Genomic DNA, 21566 nt, shown 5'->3' on the forward strand with positions numbered 1-21566 from the left:
TAAAAAGAAGCTTACAGTAAAACATAAAAAAATGTATCAAGTGGAGCTGTTTGTTTTTCTTAAATGCATTTATACTCTGACACGATCACATCCACAGAGTGGCGCTGACATTATCGTCCACTCGGCAGTGGTCAACCGTAAGACTCGACAGATTCGTTTCAGTTTCATGGTCTGAGGTTTGATGTAGGTTTCACTTTTTCAACATGTCTACTCATGAAGAGCAGAGGAGATGAAGGTTTCTGACGTATTCAGTGCAAAATAAAAGGCTTGTGCCACATAGAATCTCTTTATCAAATGAGGCACATATTGACAGATGGAAATAATAATAATAATAATAATAAAATAAGTAAACAGCTGAAATAAAAAAGTGATTTGTGTGGTCCAGTACAAATGCACAGATTGGAAATCTGGAAGCTCTGTGCAAATGGGTTCTCAAAAGTAGATTTTCTTCAAAGCAGTAGTTCCGTTATATAAAAACATGTATAGCACAAAAAGGATATGAAAAACAAAACATTAAAAGAGAGGAAGCAATCTCAGTATCTGATCTGCTTGATATCTGTGGGCATTTTGCCAGCTTAAGCAAACATCTGTAACAGTAACCACATACACACACACATACACAAATGTCTAACCTGCGCAAACTGAATTTATATGCAATTAGATGCATGTGAACAGGGAAATATTAGAGGGTTTTGGCAATACTGAGAGTTGATTTTGTAATTGTTTCATAGTGATGAGGTGATTATTGCACCATGGATGCTTTGTCAAATCATTACCCATCTTAATGTACTCATTAAAGTAATCATTTATGATTATTGTGATCATTTTAAACATGTGGTGGGGACAAAATTCAAATCAAATTAAAAAACCAAGATATAATTTTGGATAAACGAAGAAACGTTATGAAAGACTGAAGCTTAAGATGCTCATCTGATCAATGAACTTGAGCGGTACTGATATTTTTAACTTTTTGTGTTAATTTGTCAAGTCAATTTTATACTCAGATTTTTAATCTGAATAAATAAGTTGTATCTTTTAATTAAATAAATATGGCCTTTTCACTAATGGTCTCACACTTTTCCATTCATCAGACCATTCATTTTTTTCAAAAAAATTTTTTTTGTAACTAATTGACCACAAAATGCACTTCAATTAGGTCAGTTGGTGGTACAGCAAATATCAATACTATTCATACAAGACTGCATACTATTCAGATTTTGATAACTGCCAATCACATCTGCATCAGAAGACAACATCTTATTACATTAATATTTAAATACACCTTAACCAATGAATTAATAAACATTAAAATGGTCTAATTTATCAGGCTGTATCCAAAAATATTTCAATTACGTATTACACTTATTGATAAAGACGGCAAAATTTCCATTTAAAGCCAAAGTGTCTAATTTCTAGTGTCATCAAACAGAACTGCATACAATAATGTCTGTTTTTATACTGTCCTGTTACTAATATTATGTAATTGATCAAGTCAATTTTGCTGTGCTCAAACAAACCGGTCAATGTTTTGAAAGACTCAAAGTTTTTTGGCTCTATCGTTTCAAGGGAATCAGCCTACAAATGGCTTAATGTTAATGCCTGCATATATTTTAACACTGACAAAATGACACACTTCAGCTTTAAGGATCTCCTAACGGACTTTTTCTGTTTTGAAAAAGCCTGTAACCTATTGATAGTGAATATGGATTTTAACACACATTATTGCTATCGCTGCGATATTTATTTGTATATCCACACTACATGTAATTATAAACAGTCACTTTAGCTCATTTGGAAAAGACACATTCATGATCTATTCAAATGGCTCCCAAATGTTTCAAGAGTCAATATATAAAAAGCCCGTTTAGTGTTTGCATAACCAGAGAAAACTAGAAATGTTGAGCGTAATGGGGTGAATAAAGCCCATGTTCACATGAATAGCTCCATTATTTGTCATCAACATCATGCTGAGATCATAAGGTCATCGAAATAATGGAATGAAGTCAACCACTCCACCTGCGCAGGAAAGACCACGTGTGTGTGTGTGTGTGTGTGTGAACTGAAGGGTTTAAAAGAAACACACCATATTAAACAGAACGGTGTACTGAATTCAAGCTGTGGATGGCATGTCTTTTAACATGCTCAAAATGCACATGCTTCACAACAGATCAGGACCAACAGTGAGTTGCTACTGGTAATGAGTAGAAGCACATGAACTAAACTAACCTCTGTCTGCGGTCACTACCCTTTGGTAAGGATGGACGCGCATTTCGTGCCTTCGAACTTTAGTTGTCACTGCACCTGCTTGGATTGCAATAACATCACCAGAAAACAGATCAGTCAAACCTCACAGTCTCCAAATCATCCCGAATGTGTTTGACAAACGCAAATCATTTAAATTATACAAGTTAAGGCACAAATAATACTCCCCCCCTCCCCCCATATGTAAATATCTCGACACGTTTTTGTACAAAATTCCAACATGGTTTCATTTATCCTCAGTGGATCTGTGGGTTTTTGCGTAGCTTGGATACAGTATGACAGACAGGAGTGCACACTCTCAACGGGAAGCTTTACTAGTCACGTAATCTTGCGCTGGAGCGACAGTGTCTTTAAATATAATACTGATAAAGTCACTCTCTGAGAGAGAACAACATTTAGGCACATCTGCTGGAATACAAAAAAAAGGAGAATAGAAATGTACGGCAATGAATTAAGTGATTAGTAAAGCAGAACAATCGATTTTCGAGGCGTAGCAGTCAGCCGCACAGTCCAGGGGAAATATGTGGGAGTATGGAGGCATACGTATGGCATTACAAGTACAGCCGCTGTGGGCTCTGGGAATAGCCAGTGTAAATGAACGAGACTGACTGCTAGGCCAGATTCATGCTCTGAACAAACATCACTCAAAACCAACAAGGCAGCTGTAAACGAAAGCGTGTGAATGTTAACACTCAGATCGGATGAGGGGCTCAGTGAGGATCCTGGGAAACGCATTTAGCCTTTCGTGGGGAAAGCCACACCTAAAGAATAAAGGAAGGGAAGGGGAAATTAGAGGCAGGACTGACGGTCCTCGGGGGAAACAACACACACCACAGTCAGACGGAGCACGTTTTAGGACAGTTCGCGAGGCGATGGCACCGGGTGAATCTCAATAAATCGAGGTCATAAAGTTTTTAATGTTTTTGAAAGAAGTAGCCTATATGCTTCACAAATATAATAAAAACAGTAATATTGTCAATTATTCCTGTGATGATATACTGAATTTTAAGAATCATTACTCCAGTTTTTGGTGTCACATGATCCTTCAGAAATTGTACTAATATGCTGATTTGCTGCTCACGAAGCAGTTTTTATAATTATTAATGTTGAAAACAGTTGTGCTGCTTTTCAGGATTTATTTTGATGAATAGAGAACAGCATTTATTTGAAACAGAAATCTTTTGTTGCAGTTTAATGCATCCTTGATGAAAAAATATACATTTATATAAAAAAAATAAAAACAAATAAATCTTACTGACCCCCAACCTTTGAAGGGTTGCGTTTATCTGGATCATATATCAACCAAAAATCAGTGACAGACACAAAACACTTTCCATTCAGTAAACATGACTGAATTCAAATGGTTTGTGCACTTCGTATCAACACTTTGGGTTCCATGTAAATGAATTGCCATTTGGATGTATATGCTGATAAAATTTGTAATAGTTTATAATCTGTTATTAAACGAAATACCCAATGTAGTAACTTTTTATACTATTTTATTGTCAAAGGCTATTTTTGCATTCACGCTTCAATTCAATTTATGCATGCGGTTTGAAAAAGGCCTTACAGAGATAAGAATATATTGGGAAAATGTGTTCAGTTGTCACATAATAATGTTAAAATGCAACCTTAATTTTCTTTACGCCAAACTTGGGGTAGACTATGACCCGAACATGTTGTTAAAAGGCTTTGATAACTCTGTAAACAATATTAAAAGCCAATATCCTCACTGTTTGATTATATATTGTGAGTATGCCATGTTAGATTTTAAGCCAAAATGCCCCACCATAGTGCCTTAAACTGTCCTAAAACAGCTCGATGAACAGCCTGGCTTTCAACAGATGCCCCATCTCAAATAGTTTCCATCCCAATTTAAGTAGCCCCCATTTGAGCCCCACTGTCCCCTCACCATCCTCATGTTGCCCCTCCTGATGCCCCTCACCCTGATGCGCCTGCTCAGACTGAGGGATGGGGGTCATCCAGAAAGGCTTGTGCAGCAGTTTGGGGCTCAGTGCTTTGTCTCCCTCATCATTGTACACATAAAAAATTAAAACATCACATTACAGATAAAAACAAAAGTACAAAACCAAAAAAACAGAAAAACAAAAACCATGATTCAAAGAAACCGACAGAATGAAAGAGGCCGGGGAGTCCAGCCAGTCCGATTTGAGGGAGGCGGGGCAGGGGGGGACGTGTTTGCGGTGTGAGGGAGGGGCTTGTCAGAGGGGGCGGGGGAGAGAGGGGGCACTTTAAAAGGGAGGCCGACCGGTTGGCTCTCCGCGCTGGACTGTGATGGGAATGTGACAGGTCTGAAAGCCCAGGTAGAGGGGCAGCTCTTCGGCCTTTGAGGATGCTGTATAGGTCACACAAGAGAGAAGACAGGGTGAAAACTTCCTCTTAGCTCGCCCACCCCAAAACATCATATCTGTTACGGGACGTTCACACACACAACTATTATATCACTGGAGGCTGCCAGTGGCTCTGCTCCACTGGTTCTGCCTTAATTAACCAAATGAGAAAAAAATAACGTGCACGGTTATTATGATTATTATGCTAATCAGCACCAAAAGCAGGTTTTTCTTTGAGTCTTCTGCAAGAATTGACATACAATCAGACAACACCAAAGCCTGTCACTTTCGTAGAACTTCTAATCTAAGAAGAGTTTTGTGAATCCAGCCCCAGATTATTCATTAAGTCTGGCACACATACACAATTCATTATTAAGTCTGGCACACACATTTTTTTTAGATGTAGTTAAAATGTAATATTATAAACTGGGAAGTTCTTAATGTTCTGGTGGGGTGTCCATAGCTTTTAAAAAAAGTTCATCACAAATGCAATTTACTGGCTGTAAAAATAAGTTGTCATTATAATTTGGCAAGGTTTTTAAATTTCAGCAGTGCATAATATCTCGTGAATGTTGATAAACGATGAACGATTATGAGGGAATAAATCAAACTTATTTTGAATTCTGTCATTTCATTAGATGTTTTTTATGCACCAATGTCTCTACACACTATCAGACCAAAGTTTGGACGACTGACTAAATTGATATTCCGACAAACATTTTGATTATTTTTGTAAAGGCTTATGCTGAAATGCCTGAAAGTAGTTTTGTAAACACATATACATTTTAATTTTTTATTTTATTTAATTGTACTTTTAAATGTATTTTTCCTACATAAATTAAACTGCATAGTGAAGGAAATGCAGTCCAGTACTGTTCATCCTGGGAGAAATCTAATGAAGTTAATATCAAATATATTTAGTTTAAGTTTTTTGGTCACTCTTTTGTTTTCCATACCGGCATTTATGTTATTACTGTAAATAGTTTTGATGACTTTTGTCGACTTTTGTTTCATATTAAGTATAGTATATAAGTACTGACATATCACTCGAGACTTACTGATATAACAATTACAAGCCAAATTTATTTGGAGTACTACTTGTGCACAATGCACATTTCTTAATATTAAGCCTGAAATGTGTTTTAATGTCAGTACTGATGAGGATTGTATGATCTTTGAATAACATCAGTCTTTAAATGCAAGATATTTAAAGTGTACCTAAAGTATGTTTGCAGCTCTAGCACAGTCAAATATACTTCAGTATTTCTTTAGTTGGACCGCACAATTAAAGTGCATTAAGCACAAAATTCATTGTTCCAATTTAGGAGACTTTAAGTATACCAGTCTTATACCAAAAGTACAATTGCAGGGTTTTTTATTAGGCACATAAATATGTAAATGCATTTGTAGTATACTTAGCGTGAAATTCATGTATTTCAAATGCATTTTAGTTTATTTATTTTTCACTAGGGAACTGGTAACATTTATGTCTCCATCTTGCGTCTCACATCACCGCTCATTTGCATAAAGATGAACTTTTATCAGTGTTGCTGTATCGCTGGACACACCCACACCAGTTGCTGCCAATCATGTCGCTGGAAATCACCAACTGTCTCTGTAAATAACGGACTTCTAGTTGCTGCAAACCGCTGTATATTTGAACGTACTGTAGCGATCTTCCCTCCACCCCAGAAACATCCACCCACAGACAGTGTAAGGCTGGTACAGTCCTATAAGGTCTGTGCTGCGAGCTCAATAAACATGGACAGGAGCTAAACCCTACTTCATCTGGTCTAATTGGATACGCTGCTCTTGGCATTGGGATGGGCTATTTGTTGCTGCTCAACTTAACACCATGCCTTTGGGAGAAGCCAGTGTTAAACTGGCAGAATGCTGTTGGTAACATGATATTCATAATCGGCTTTTCTCAAGTGCTTTAATGAAGCCATACAGCTTGTGTGGAGTGGAGAGGACAGGGCTTTTGAGAGAGAGCACTCTCATTATTCATATAAAGCCAGTAGAGCACTTAAAAGCCAAATCATTTATGCAAACATTTCTTAAAAGGATTTTGTTTCTTTTTTTGTGATGAGTGAGGACTTTTTATGACGCTAACTGGATTAATTGGAAAATACTTGATGCATTGTTGTTTGCTCTTTTATATTATTGCCTATTACTTGCTTCTGTGACAGCAGAGGTTGGTGGTGCTGGTAGCCCTAATGGGGGAAACCAGAGGCTTTTCGTTGGTGTGGGAGGGCAGGATTTGTGTGTTGGGGGCTATTTAAGAGGAATGGCATAGGGCAGGGGTGGGCGGTATGACTCAAATCATATATTACAGCATGAGACTTTTTATAATGATACAGCAATATATCATAGTGTACTTTATGAAAATGAAAGGTAATTCATCTTGTTGATATTTTCTCTCTTTATATGAAACTTCATGTACGCAAACAAAAAGATCAGGGGCCGGATTCACTAAATGTTATTAGGAATAAAATTTGTCTTAACTATCTCTTCTTATTTTCTAAGTAAAGAATAAAGATAAAAATATTTGAATTATAAATACCTTAGAATTCATAAAAAGAAGGTTCTTAAAAATAATTTTAAAAACTATTCCTTAGTTCACCCAAAAATAAAAAAAAATTACTTAAAATTTACTCATCTTCAGGCTATCCAAGATGTAGACAAGTTTGTTTCTGTATCAGGACAGATTTGGATAAATTTAGCATTATATCACTTGTTCACCAATGGATCCTCTGCAGTGAATGGGTGCCGTCAGAATAGGGTTAGGGTCCAAACAGCTGATAAAAACATCACAATAATCCACAAGTATTCCACACCACTCCAGCATATCAATTAACAACTTGTGAAGTGAAAAGTTGCATGTTTTTGAGAAACAAATCCATCATAATAGCCTTTTAACTTTATAACTTCTGGCCAAAATACCAGTCCAATAATCGGTAATATTATTTCCTCCATTGAAAAATTCCCATCCCCTGTTGTCCTCTCACATCAAAATGTGCCCTACGATCCGTTTCGGACTGTTTCCACTTGTAAACGGTGCTTGATCTGTGCATATTTCTCTCCTGATTCAGACATGATTATTTTTCAGTGGAGAAAACAATATTGTGGATAGAGGACTCAAATGTAACCAGAAGCAACAATTTGAAGTTAAAAGCGTCTTGATAATAGATTTGTTTCATGTAGCTTTTCACTTCACAAAATGAGTTAATTGATGGACTGGAGTGGTGTGGATTGATTGTGGATTATTGTGATGTTTTTGTCAGCTGCTTGGACTCTCATTCTGACGGCACCCATTCACTGCAGAGGATCCATTGCTGAGCAAGTGATGTAATGCTACATTTCTCCAAATCTGTTCTGAAGAAGGAAACTCATCAACATCTTGGATGGCCTAAGGGTGAGTACATTTTCAGCGAATTTTCGTTTTTGGTGAACTATTCTTGTGGAATTAGAAACCCTCAAATGTATGATATTTAATGAGAGTGCAGGAAAGATGGAGCGCGAATGAATGCAACTGACCACTCCATCGTGAATCTTTAGAAAACCAAGTGCAGAATGGCAGTCAAACCAGCTATAACAAAATAACAGCATGCATACTTATTATGATTATGGTAATCTGCATTGAATTGATTATTGAGTCTTCTGTATGAATAACCTTACAATCAGATGACACCACAGCCTGTCTTCTCAGGATGTTCGGTCCCACTTTATATTTCGTGGCCTTAATTTCTATGTACTTATTATTTTATTTAAGTACAATGTACTTATTCTGTTCATATAGCATTTCAAAACATGCAACATGTTACAAATGTTACATGCACTTACTATTATAATGCAATAAATTATGCATAATTACATGCAAGTAGCGCTAAACCAAACCCCAATCCTAACCCTAACCATATAGTAAGTACATGTAGTTAATTAATATTACTTAGTACTTAAATGTATAATTACACTGTAATAAGGACACATTAAAATGAAGTGTAACCAAAAACACTTTTGCTGCTATTGAGGTGGGATACGGGTAAGGTTATGGACAGGTTTGGTGGTATGGGTAGGTTTAAGGATGGGTTAAGGTGTAAGGGATGGGTCAACAGTGTAATTATTAATATAATTATTGAAATTCATTACAGATGTAATTACATGGAGGTATTTAAAAATATATATAATTACAATGTAAAAACATGTATGTACACAATAAGTGCATTGCCCCAAATGATTCATTTAAATGTAAGTATATAGTAGTTAATGCCACTTAATATGAAGTGGGATCAGATATTCTTAAAAATGTTTTAGAATTTTTTAAGCATTTTTCAAGAACGGCACTTAAGATATATTCTTACAACCTTCTTAGACTTTATTTTAAGTCATTTTTAATTTTTTAAGATTTTTGTGATTCCAGCCTCTGATTATTCATATTTAAGTCTGGCACAAAACATTTTAAATACACTGAAATTGTAAAAGCAATGGATAGCAAATGGATAGTACAGACCCCAAAGTCTGAACATGCATGAGTTTCACAAGGTTGAGATCTTGATCGGCAACCATAAACAATCAAACTTGCTTCAAATAGTGTAACTTCAGTTTTAGGTTTTGTATTTTTACCCCATATTTATTTATAGCACATGTAAATAAGGTAAAGCAGATACATTTATAAAATGTAACATGATATGACTGGTCATACTGCCCGACCCTAGTGTACAGCCATGTAAGGCATGAGAGTCCACAGCCCATGCTGAAGGAGGTTCTGGGACCTCGGGGGTCTGTGTAGTGAGACAGGTGTAGCTATGCTTACCTAAAACCCCGCTGGAGTCAATAGGATACTCCAGAATGGAGGTGGCGGGGGCCAGTGTGTAGGGGTACTCATAGGGCGTTGCGTAAATCAGGCCTGACTCTGGACCGGGCTGCATTAGGGTGGCGGTTCCCGGGTGGGGCGAGCCGTTGGGCATGACGGTCTGGATCTGGCGGATGAGGGGCATGATGGTGGGCCCTGCTTGCGTAGGCGTGCGCAAGGTGGGCGGCAGGACAGGTGCTGGACCGGTGATGATCCGTGGCGCCTGGGCACTCGCTGCAAGAGAGAATGCAAGGGCAGCTGCGGTGAGCGGAAAAATGCGAGGGTAAGGGTGGATGAAGACAGGTGGGGTTGGGAAAAAAAACACAAAAACCGTTAGCACCATGCACAGGCAAACACTGAACACAGAGCATGACAGCGATGCTATTTTGCTATTCATTAGTAAACAAGGCAGGGGAGGAGCCAGTGCGTTCAATAACACACTCCTGCAGTTCAGCAGTGCTTCAGTATTATTTACTGAAGCAGCAAAGCGAAGAGGAGGATGTCAAAACAATTGGTAAATTAAGGAAACATTGTTTTCACAGATAGCAGTGCATGTTCTTTATTCTTTCAGCTCATTAGCTGCTCTTTGGATGTATGTGCTAATTCTGTATCATAATACTGATACACTTGTCAGAGCATTTATCAGGGTTACTTGAGAGAGGATTACTGAGAGCTGCAGGCCTCAAACAATACTGTCTCTGTTTGCTTGAGAGGAGGTGGTGGCTTACGTGATTTGATATTGGCGTCTCTGTAGGTGCCATTAAGAATGGCCAGTTCCATCAGTTGCATCTTCTTCAGACTGTCCTCACCTTCAGCCTGATGGTGTAAAGAAATGCATAAGACGTCAAAAACAGATGCAAACAAACAAAACACGCTACTGCTACTATTCACACTGCAGTTAGTGTTTTTTTTTAAAGTTTGGCCAATGCATTACAAGCACAGTGTCTGTTGTACATACTTAATGTGTGTTTTTTCTCTACTGTGGCGGTAATAAACTTCAGTACCCAAGGGAGTGATACAGTTTCCTTCAAATGTATGTGCCATTAAAACAGATGTGACACTATCAATGCTTGCACATATATGCAATTCTTTATTAACAATTGTTTGGTCCTATGACCTTCATCAGCTTTGAAATTAATTATGAAATTAAACATAAAATTTGTAGTTAAGTCTTACTTACATGGATCAAAAAAGCACTAAATTCCTACTAATTGCATTACTATTTTAACTATCACCCATTTTCATTTAGTTACAATAACTATGCAATTACATTGTTCACACTTAATTACATTCTTTAAAAAATATATTATTTCCGTAATATATATGCTAAAACATGCTAATTTTATTATTCACACTGCAGCTTTTTTTTTTCCTGTTCAAATCTAAAACAAATCTCTCAAAAGTTTATCTCATTTCCGGCACTGCATGGGGACTAAGGCCAGAAATATACTCTATACTAGTATGGCAAGATAAATGTTCTGTTGTACATACTTAATGTGTGTTCTTGCTCTACTGTGGCGGTAATAAACCTCAGTACTCAAGGGAGTGATACAGTTTCCTTCCATTAAAACAGCTCTTATTCTGGTAGCAAGCTACGAACATGTTGATCATTTAAATAATTGTGCTCAGCAAGATTTTCTCCAAACTTCTGATCTGCCCATGGCAAAAGACAACTGAAAGAGAAAACTAATCGCATAAGACAACGACTTACATTAAGGCCTGATATAAGCATTAAGAATACATACTTGTGCTGGATTACGAATTGCATTCAGACACTTTTTGAAGCATAGGCTAAATGCGTGAAATCCAGCTTGCATAACTAGCATTTGAATTCACAAACAATGCACAGTTTATGTTTCAGACTGAACTAATTACAAATTGAAAAAGTATAAAAAAATAAAATACAAAAAACAAAACAAAACAAGTTAAAATAAACAATAAATTGTCGCTTGCTCACTTGAACTATGGAACAACACTAGAAGAAAGGGACAATGCATGCCATGTCCCTCACATCATGTCTGAGCTCAGAAAGATCAGAGCTGCCCAGCATTCACTCCCTCAGTCTCTGTCTCTGTCCCGTGTGGAGATGAGTTACAGAAAGAGAGATGTATTTACTGCCCTGCAGCGCTGCTCCTCTAAGGGGCCGGTCCCCTGCACCCTTCCGTCACCACTGAAACGCTGCCGCTCCCTGTGTATCTAAATATCAATACTTTATTAAGTCAAGAGCCCGCTGATGAATAGAGCAGGACAGAGCTGTTATAAATCACTCTCTGTCTTTATTTAATCAGCCTAATGTGCTCTGTCCTTGAGAAGCAGGCCTCTGAGAGAGCCGCGCTGCACATTCACTTATCAGAACCTGAGAACGAGGTGAGAAAGTTTGGGGGAAAAACTCTTTTCGGAGATGGCCTACATAGAAGAACTTATGAAAGTTATGTTATGAAGTTATGAAATATATATGTTATTTCTTACTGTGTTGTTGTTTTGATCTACAATACTTCGTCCTGGTGAGCAGACATGCTTTATTAGCGGTGACAGTTGATGGGATCGCAGGAGGCTATATCTCTTGTTTTAAAAGCTCCAGGAGGGTGAGCTTGGTCTCATGGATAAAAGAGAGTATTTAATGGCTAGGTATAACGTCGAATAAGAGCGTTTGATTCTGCAGGACAGCTGAATAATTTAATAAGGTTTTTGTCAATTTTGTGTTAAAAGCTATTGGTTCTAACTATTGTAAGACAGATCAAATAATGTGAGAAAATATATTGTTAAATGGATTTAATGAGTTTCTTTCCTCTGTTGAAGAAAATGGTATAACTGAAGATGTTGCTGGTCCCCATTCTATAGTTATAAAAAAATACTATGGAAGTCAATGGGGACCAGAAACTGTGACAAACTATCGTCTTTTGTGTTCAGCAGAAGACTGAAATACAGGTGTAGGTCAACTTGAGGGCAAGCAAATGACGACCGAAATACGACATTTTTGGGTGAACTATCCTTTAAAAAGTGTCTGGTTTTACTTCTGGAGCTTTCATCACATTGGAAATGGAAGGTTGAGTCAACCAAATTGCAATGTGGGATTCGGTATTTTATTAAGTGTGCTGTACACCACACATTTGACAAATACAGTACTGCAGTCATGCATAACTTAAATCTGTGTACTGCACATGGTATACATAGTGCATTCTGCAGAAATAGAGGAAGTAGTATATGAAATAGGAATAGTAGGCCTGCTTTTTTGAACATTTTTGGACAAGCATACTACCATACTCTTTGCACTATTTCATCAGTGTGCAGTATGTATATTGTATATCAAAATTTTGGGGTTGGTAAGATTTTTTTTCACGTCTCTTTATGTTCACGAAGGTTGCATTTATTTAAACAAAACACCATAAAACAGAAATATTGTGAAATATTATTACAATTTAAAAGAACTGTTTTCTATTTGTAGGCTATATATTTTAAAATGTAATTTATTCCTGTGATGGCAAGCTGAATTTTCAGTATCATTACTCCAGTCTTCAGTGTCACATGATGCTTCAGAAATCATTGTGATATGATGATTTATTGCACAATTTCTTACTATTATCAATGTTGAAATCAGTGCTGCTTAATATTTTCAGGTGTCTTTGAAAGTACATCATTCATTTGAAATAGAAATCTTTTGTAACATTATAAATGTCTCTACTATCAATTTTGATCAGCTTAATGCATCCTTGCTGAATATAAGTAATACTTTTAAATGGTAGTGGCTAAAAATGCAGCAATGAAACAAGAGCACACTGCAAGGAATACTGCATCCCACAATGCAATGCACTCAACTTCCTGAACTTCTTTTTTATAATGTGATGAATGAACCACATTATCCAATATGCAGTATCGACAGCGATTTTTCAACATCGTTTTGATGACTCGTTTGATTGGAATGACCAAAATATGAGACGTTTTTACACATAATTACAGTTAAGACATTTGTCATTGATATTTTATCTTGTTTCAAATAAGACTTCTAAATAAACAACAGTAGGCAGTACAAGGTGTATTATTATAATGTACAGTAACACTAGAATTCCATTCGGAACACAAGGACCGTTCCAAGCTTGCAGCATCAGGTATGTGCCAGTGAGAGGTGCTGTGTTTTCATCAAAGCGTTCTGTGAAGACTCAGGCTGGGATATGTAGGGATGCTAACCTTCTCAGACAGTAATTTAAAAACCAGTCCGTATCATTACCCACACAAGCTAGTCCTCTTCAGCAGCAGATATACAGTGAGCTGCATTTATTCAGAATTTTTCAATCTGTCATGCTTTGGCCGCCCTTCCGTTTTTGACCTACAAATCAAAAAGTGTTTTCCGGCTTCGTGGGGTTCAATATTGATGACATCACTCGGTTTTTCACACTTGCCGGTAATGTATTACAGCACATCTGACACTCTTTCTCTCTTTCTGCTGCAAGCCACAATCGTTTCTATGTTTTCCTGGCCTCTTCCTCTCTCGCTGTCCTTCTTTCATCCACACGTCTCTGCCTTCCTCTCTCGCTCTCCTTCTATGACAGCGTTGCCCTGGGCCCTTCCTGCTCACATCGTGCACCGTGCTGCACACTGACAGAACAAAGGGGCTCTCTCTGCACCAGAGCGGCCGTGCTAATGCGCGGGTATCTGTGTGCAGATGCTCCAAGCAAACGCTGATGGTCCTGATCTCAGTGTAATATAAAGAGGGCCTGGGAGGGCAAACTGCTAAATCAAATTCTCACCATTTGGCCACTGGGTTCTGAATGATTTTGCTACTGAGTGTTGCGATTTCATCCATTCATATTTTTACAAGTGGCCCGTCGCCTGTAGTGGCTGCTAAACTTTAAACCTTTGTTTTTGCACAGTGATTTTATGCAGTGGTGTGTCATATGAGCTTGAAAACTTACAAATGCGCTTTGAGTGATCTGATCAAAATCTTTTACATCTATATTACTGTTCAAAAGTTTGGGGTCAGATATATTTTTATATGTTTTTAAAAGAACCTTTGATTTGATAATACAGAAAAAATAAGAAAAAACAAAACAGTGATATTGTGAAACATTATTATAACTTGTAAAAAAAAACTTGTAAAGGAAGCCAGTTTTTACCATGGAATAAAAAAAATTAAATAAACGGTAACTATGACTTTTTATCTCACAGTTCTGTTTTTTTTCTTGCAATTCTCAGAACCTATAAACTTATAAACTTAGAATTTTGAGATATAAACTCACAATTTTAAGCAGAAAAGTCATAATTATGAGATATGAACTCATGGTCAGATGAAAAAATGGTCAGAATTGTGAGAGAAAAATGTCACAATTATCTCTAAATTGTTATGTATTTAATTATTTATTGATATAAAAATTTCACAATGATAATTTTTTAACTCTCTCTCTTACTCTCTTTCTTTTAATTCTGTGGCAGAAACAGGTTTCCATAGTTTTTAGTTTTTATTCAATGAAAAATGTAATTAATTACTTCTTTGGCAAGGCTGAATTTTCAGCATCATTACTCCAGTCTTAAGGCCATTGCACACTGAGTCTGAAATTTTTCCGTGCGTTTTTCCGTTTTTTCATATTCCTCATCCTTTCCTATCAAAATGCATGCTACACATGCGAAAATGCAGAAAATCGAACCTGATCCAAATTTTTTTTTACGATGGACAAAGTTTAGAAGGAAGTGTGTAAACATGATTCACACAACATGAGATTGTATTTAATTTTCAACGTGTGAAAATTTTGGACGAAAATTTCGGACTCAGTGTGCAATGACACGCTTATTATTAACATATTGGCTGTTTACTATACTTATACAGCACATATTCAGCATGACCATATCTCAAATCCAACCCAATACCCAAACTTAACAACTACTTTACTAACTATTAATAAGCAGCAAATTAGGAGTTTATTGAGGCAAAAGTCATAGTTAATGGTTTGTTAATGGTGAGAATTGGACCTTAAAATGAAGTGTGACCAAAATATTAATTTCTTTAAACAAAATGTACTGACTGTATAAGTGTGCTCAGGCCAGGCAGTGTAATATGCTTTTAAAGCCTTCTTGCATAAAGAGGAATCACTCTGCTATTCAGACTGGGATCACAATGACCTTTAGAACACAATGCCTGCCAGCCTACAACTTTCCATCAAGACCTGTCAGGTCTGCCCCTTCATCTCCTCCCCTCGCTCTCTCAAGCTGCGCTCCAAACCTAGTGAGCTGCCCTGCTTTTACAGACAACAGGTAGCTGTCTCCTAAAGGTCCGGTCACGCTGACAGCCGTTAAACCACTGGAGGTCACAGAGTGTCTGTGCTCTTGGTTGCTACTCAACTGTATCATTATATTAACTGTTTGACAGTTCATTTGCATGAAGTTGAACTCAACTTTGTTTAACTTTGTTGCATCGCCAACGGTCGTTGTCGCTCATCTCACTGGAAATCCTGAACTCTCATTAAAATTGGATGAATGCAGGATGCTTTGTCTCTGTGCAAACCGCTGGCAGAGGCATCCTAACTGAAATGGATCTTTATAAGTGACTGATTTGAAGTTCTCTACATAGGAAACAACAAACAGCGCACCTCCAGTGCAATGACACACACTGGAGACTCAACCAGCAATTCATTCCCATAGAATTTGATATTAATTTAATGCCAAGTTGCCAACAATGTGATACTCTAAGCATACAAATACAAAGAACTCATAGAAAGAACTCACACATATTGAATAGAATATTTCTGAATATAAAAAAGTCTCTTATGCTCACCAAGGCTGTATTTATTTAAAAATACAGAAAATATTATAACCATAATATTGCAACGTAACATTATAAGTTAAAATAACATATTCAATTCTAATATATTTAAAACATTTATTTATTCCTGTGATACAAAGCTGAACTTTCCTAATACCCTAACCATAATTAGGTGCTTTTACATCCCTAAAAAAGAAATAACACTTGTATTCACATATTTATATTAAGCACTTATAACCACATATAAACAAATAATTCAAATAATATAATACATAAACACTTTTATACAGGATCAAATGGAAGAAAATACTACTAATGGTAAATAAATGATTTTAAAGGGCGGGAAATCACTTATTTAATTATTATTATAATTATTTTAATATGCTGTTTTGGTGCTCAATAAACATTTCTTATTGTTATTAATGTTGAAAATGCTTAATATCTTGTGGAAACCATGATATATATATTTTTTTTCCAGGATTCTTTGATGAATAGAAAGTTCAAAAGACCAGCCTATATTTGAAATAGGATTTACATATAGCCTATAAATATGTATGCTGCAATTAATGTCTTTACTGTCACTTTTGATTAATTTAATGCATCCTTGTTGAATTATATAATTAATAAAAAAAAATGCATTCTGGGATTGACCTCACCATGAAGCATGCAATGATGCCTTTGAATTATATTGCTTCCTACCTTCTAAAAAGAGTCTTTGTACATTGAATTCACAAATGAAACCTTTACATGTTGTCAAGATATTCAGCTATGGCTTTGGACTATGGGTTTTACCTCCATTTTTTTAATTCGCCCTATTCCTCCACATGTGTTTCTTTCTGTAGTTGAGTTGAGAGTAGCTCTTGTCTGAAGGTCCTTCGGCCTTTTACTTTCTTTTCTTTTAGATGTCATTTTCTGTTTTTTGTTGCTACTGTCATCTGCACTGTGGACACGCATCTAACTTCCCGCTCTCTCTCAAACCACTTAAAGTGATTGCTTTCTTTCTAACAACACAAAATATGATCCAATTTGATACTTTCAAGTGCTTTATTCTGTTACATGCTTTATCTTATTAGTAGCATTTCTCAAGGGCAAGGACATAAACCAAACCTGTCAAACACAGTTCAGACCATTATTGGTTGAACGGGAAGCCTGAAGGACAGAGGAGTGATATAATTGTCTGAAGGAAGACGGGAGGACCGGGCAAGTGGAAACCGGACACTAGCGCTCCAAGAACGCCTCCCACTCACGGCGCACACAGCTGCTCTCTTACAACACACAAACACGGACGTTTGGCTTTCAGCCATGCCTCATCCCCTCGACAGGCCTTCCTGTCCCGCACCGGAACCCGATTTATCTCACCCCATCCCTCAACACTACAACTACAGGCTCTCTTCCTCAAAGACTCCTTCCAGAGATAAACTTCACAAAAACTGACAAAACAGAGTGTGTTTACATGTATTACAGTACAGCACAAACTAAAAATCACCTGTAAGTTTGACTGTTTCACAGCTGCACACATGATAGATCCTCCCCACAGAGACATGAAGACAACCAGAGCTGCGTTTATTGAGAAATCACACTTATTTCCTGCTTGCTTTCACACACTTACACACATTCACAGATACAGTCACTGTGAAGATTAAAACTGCTTTATGAGAATAATTAAAGCTTAATCCAGTATTTGTTGAGCTTGCTTGCCATACCTCTTGTAATTGGCTTGCTGGTGTGATGAGCATTTGTTAATTGAGAAGAAAATTAATTAAGAACATCACATACTGACACAAACAGAAGCACATGAGACTGTCCATTCCCTTGGACAAAAAGTACTGTGGAGGAATTGAATGGTTACTATATTAATATACAATGGTATTTATATTAGACTCCAAGCAACCCACAGAATTACCATGGAACATGTCTAAAAACTATATATGGTACTTCCTAGGAACACTGTAATACCACAGATTTTGGACATGGCATGATGGTTGTACCACAGCATTTTAAACATGTTAATGCTATATTTTAAAGTACCAAAGTATTACCATGTAATACCATCACTACAGTAAACACAATGCATTACCATGGTAATATATCCAAAAACATGGTACTTGGCACATGGTAACTGATAAACTACCATTCAAAACGGTTAAGTTAAAATAATATTTATAAAGTATATATGCACGTTTACTATATTACTGTATTTTCTATCAAATAAATATAGCCTTAGTGAGTATAAGAAACTTCTTTCAAAAACCATGACAAATCTTTCTGACTGCATTCCTTTGAACGGTAGTGTAATAAACAATTACCATGGTATTTACATAGTATTACAAAGTACTTCCAAGAACACCGTGGTACATAGACTTTCAGAAGACTACCTAAACAAGTCACATGGATAATATGTAACTATGTAATACAATTTAATTTATTATTTAGTCATTTTAATTTAATTTAATATAATATTTTTTTGGGACATTTACGATAGTATTTACATAAGTATTATATACACACCATGGTATATATGCTATACATCAATATGCTATGTGTTACCATTTCATGAGTTCAAGTTCTTTTTCTCAATAAAAAAATACAGTTCTAACTTGGTACATGTCCAAAAAAACAATGGTAATACTATGGTAGTCTTTTTAGAGCCAAATCAGACTGTGACTACATCAGCTATGCCTAATTGACATTTGCAGCCTCCACTAAAACTTCAGGGTAAATTTAGGCACATAAATGAGTGCAAAGATCATGAGCTCTATTCTTTGTCTGAACACCCGCAGGTTAAAATTAGACTGCAGGTTATTTCGGTAAGAGGCAGGGAAGTAGCCTTTCCTGGATGTGAGGGAAAATACTCAGGGTCACAATGGCCCGAGAGGGAGTGAGCGAGAGAGATAGACTTGTGTATGTAAACTTGTGCGTTTGGAGAGACGGTATGTGAACATGCATGAATTCAGCTGCAAACCTGTGGGAGAACGCGAAGCTTACAGTCTTAGACAGTTTCCTGCACATGAGGTTTCATGTTAATTGGCTTTGAGAGAGGGAAGTAGTGCAAGTGTCCCTGGTGCCAAAACTCTGCGTATGAGTCTGCGTCTGTGTGCATACAAATGCAGGCACTGTCGAATAAAATCCTCATCTGTGCTGTGGCCCATAAACAACACTAACACATTAAGCAGACAGGATTCATTAGGAGTATTAGACGATAGAGTTCACACACAGACATGCAGTCTGGTTGGAGAGTAAATGAAGACAAAACAGTATGTTAATTCACTTCAATCCTGTTCGCTTGATTTGAAAGTGTAATAAAGGTACGAGATGACAGGTAACGTAATACGCTTCTTAATCAAGTGCAATAAAAGCCCTAATATTTAAAACTTTTATTTATAATTTGTCATTTTAATTAATCTGTCTTGCTTGGAAAAACAAATATGAGCACATTTAATCAAGCTAAGCATTTCTGATATTTACTGGACTGTGGCCCTTTATGGCCATCCAAAACAGTTGACGGTAGCCACTCACATTCATATAATGTTTTTCACATATTATGGAAGTCGATGGCTACCATCGACTATTTGGTTACCAACATTCTTCAAAATACCTTCTTTTGTGTTCAACAGAAGAAAGACACTCGCATAGGTTTGGAACAACTTGATTGTAAGTAAATGACAACAGAATTATCATTTTTGTGTGACTATCCCTTTAAAGTCAATATGAAATGCTATTTGCTACTCATTATACTTGGTAAAATAGTACTAACACAGTATTTTTTTAATGAAATAAATGTAGACTTCTTTCAAAAACAGTGTCAAATCTTTCTAACTGCAAACCTTGAACGGTAGTGTACAGTGGAACTAAACCTACCACGGTATGCATGAATATACTACATAGTAAACAAGTACTATGGATATTATGTTACTATGTACTTCTACTATATTATTTTATTTTATTTATTTACTTTCTGGACATTTACCATGGTATTTTTTAAATTATTATTTGGATTGTGAAAAGTGGATGCATAAATACCACAGTGGAGACAGATGGCTGGAGGGGAGGGGTTGAAAATGAAGAGAGATTTGTCACATGAGCCGAAAAATGAAAGTTTCTTTGATAAAAGATTCTGAAGACAAATTTTTAAATTAGGAATGGCATGTACTAGACCAGGAATTTCCATAAAATAAATAAATAGGGTCAATTTCGATTTCATATTGCATTAACATCAGTGGCATAGCCCAGATAATTTGGTCTTGGAAAAATCTGATGGGAAATATTTCAGATCATATTGGAATCTTTTTATTGCATACTTATCAGAGAAAACAAACCACTTAAGTAGCCTTAATGGCAAGCCAGATATTACCTGAGTACATAAGAACAGATGCCTGAAACGTTACGGTGTCCTGCCAGCTGTTCTGTCTGCCAGTTTAGCACAGCAAGAGACTCTGAAATTCTAGTGCAAACAATGCATGCACATGTGTCGAAACACACACACACACACGGTTGAAACAGACATGAAGTTTCCAGACAAGTACACCCAACTGCCGAGTAAAACGGGCCGTGTCAGTGATTAGCTGTCAGAGCGTAGGAATCCTCCTCATTGGAATTAAAGAGGTGCAATTAGGAGGAGGAGGAAGTCTCATACATCAAACTGGCTTTGAACTGAGGAGACGGCACACAGAGACTCAGAAAGAGAGAGAGAGAGAGCTCACCAAGACTCACTTTATCGTTGTGAAACTTTGATTGTTTAGCAGAAGCACACACGCTTTCTTTCCTTCTCCAAAACACACATTCTTACCGGTAACCCTGCAACTAGCCATCTCTCCATAACAATACAGCCCTCTTATCTCTGTTCATATAAAAGGAAGCTTTGATCTCTCACAACATGCAAAAAAATGAGGACTGCAACAAAAAGGCTGGTCACAAAGTCAAAAACATGACGGGGGAATTAAAAAAAGTGCGAGAAAAAGAGAGAGCGAGTGAAAGTAGTCCTCAACATCACACAGAATTTTCTCATCCTCCAGCAGAGCAGCTCCCACAGAGCATCCGTGTCTGTCCCAGACTGTCTGAAAAACAGATTTGAGTAATTTTGCCCTTTAAAAATTCATTTGTTCCTGTATTATTCATCTTCAGGCTGCATGCGAATTCTAAACATCGGCATGAGAAGGACTAGTTTCTCGTCTGAATGAAGAGCATTGTTAAGCCCAATCAGAACCACCGGCTAATGATGGCATTCTACCAGAGTAATGAACCAACCTGAACCAACTGATGAGGGACATGAAGTGACAACAGAGAAGGAAAGAAAAATCGTTATTGAATATCGTATTTGGTTCTCCTAGAAAGCAACGAGTTTGAGAGCAAT

At 36.9% G+C, this 21566-nt stretch overlaps 1 protein-coding gene across 4 annotated transcripts in view; it reads right to left on the reverse strand.

The window, feature by feature from the left end:
* Nucleotides 1–1122: 1122 nt before the first annotated feature.
* The window catches only part of LOC306882827 (protein quaking-B-like), a gene marked incomplete at its 3' end in the record, with an annotated part of 100243 nt that continues 79799 nt past the window's right edge, over nt 1123–21566 (reverse strand). Inside the window, exons 5-7 of one of the 4 annotated variants that reach the window (XM_079437756.1) lie at nt 10194–10281; nt 9427–9723; nt 1123–4618 (exon numbers count right to left, since the gene is read on the reverse strand). In XM_079437756.1, coding sequence (XP_079293882.1) covers nt 4515–4618; nt 9427–9723; nt 10194–10281 — 489 coding nt within the window. Of the gene's footprint in view, nt 4619–9014; nt 9724–10193; nt 10282–21566 lie in introns of those variants that run through there. The other 3 variants (XM_079437757.1, XM_079437755.1, XM_079437754.1) reach the window with 3 other exon arrangements.

Source organism: Barbus barbus (assembly GCF_936440315.1).
Source record: "Barbus barbus genome assembly, chromosome: 16".
NCBI classification, from domain to species: domain Eukaryota; kingdom Metazoa; phylum Chordata; class Actinopteri; order Cypriniformes; family Cyprinidae; genus Barbus; species Barbus barbus.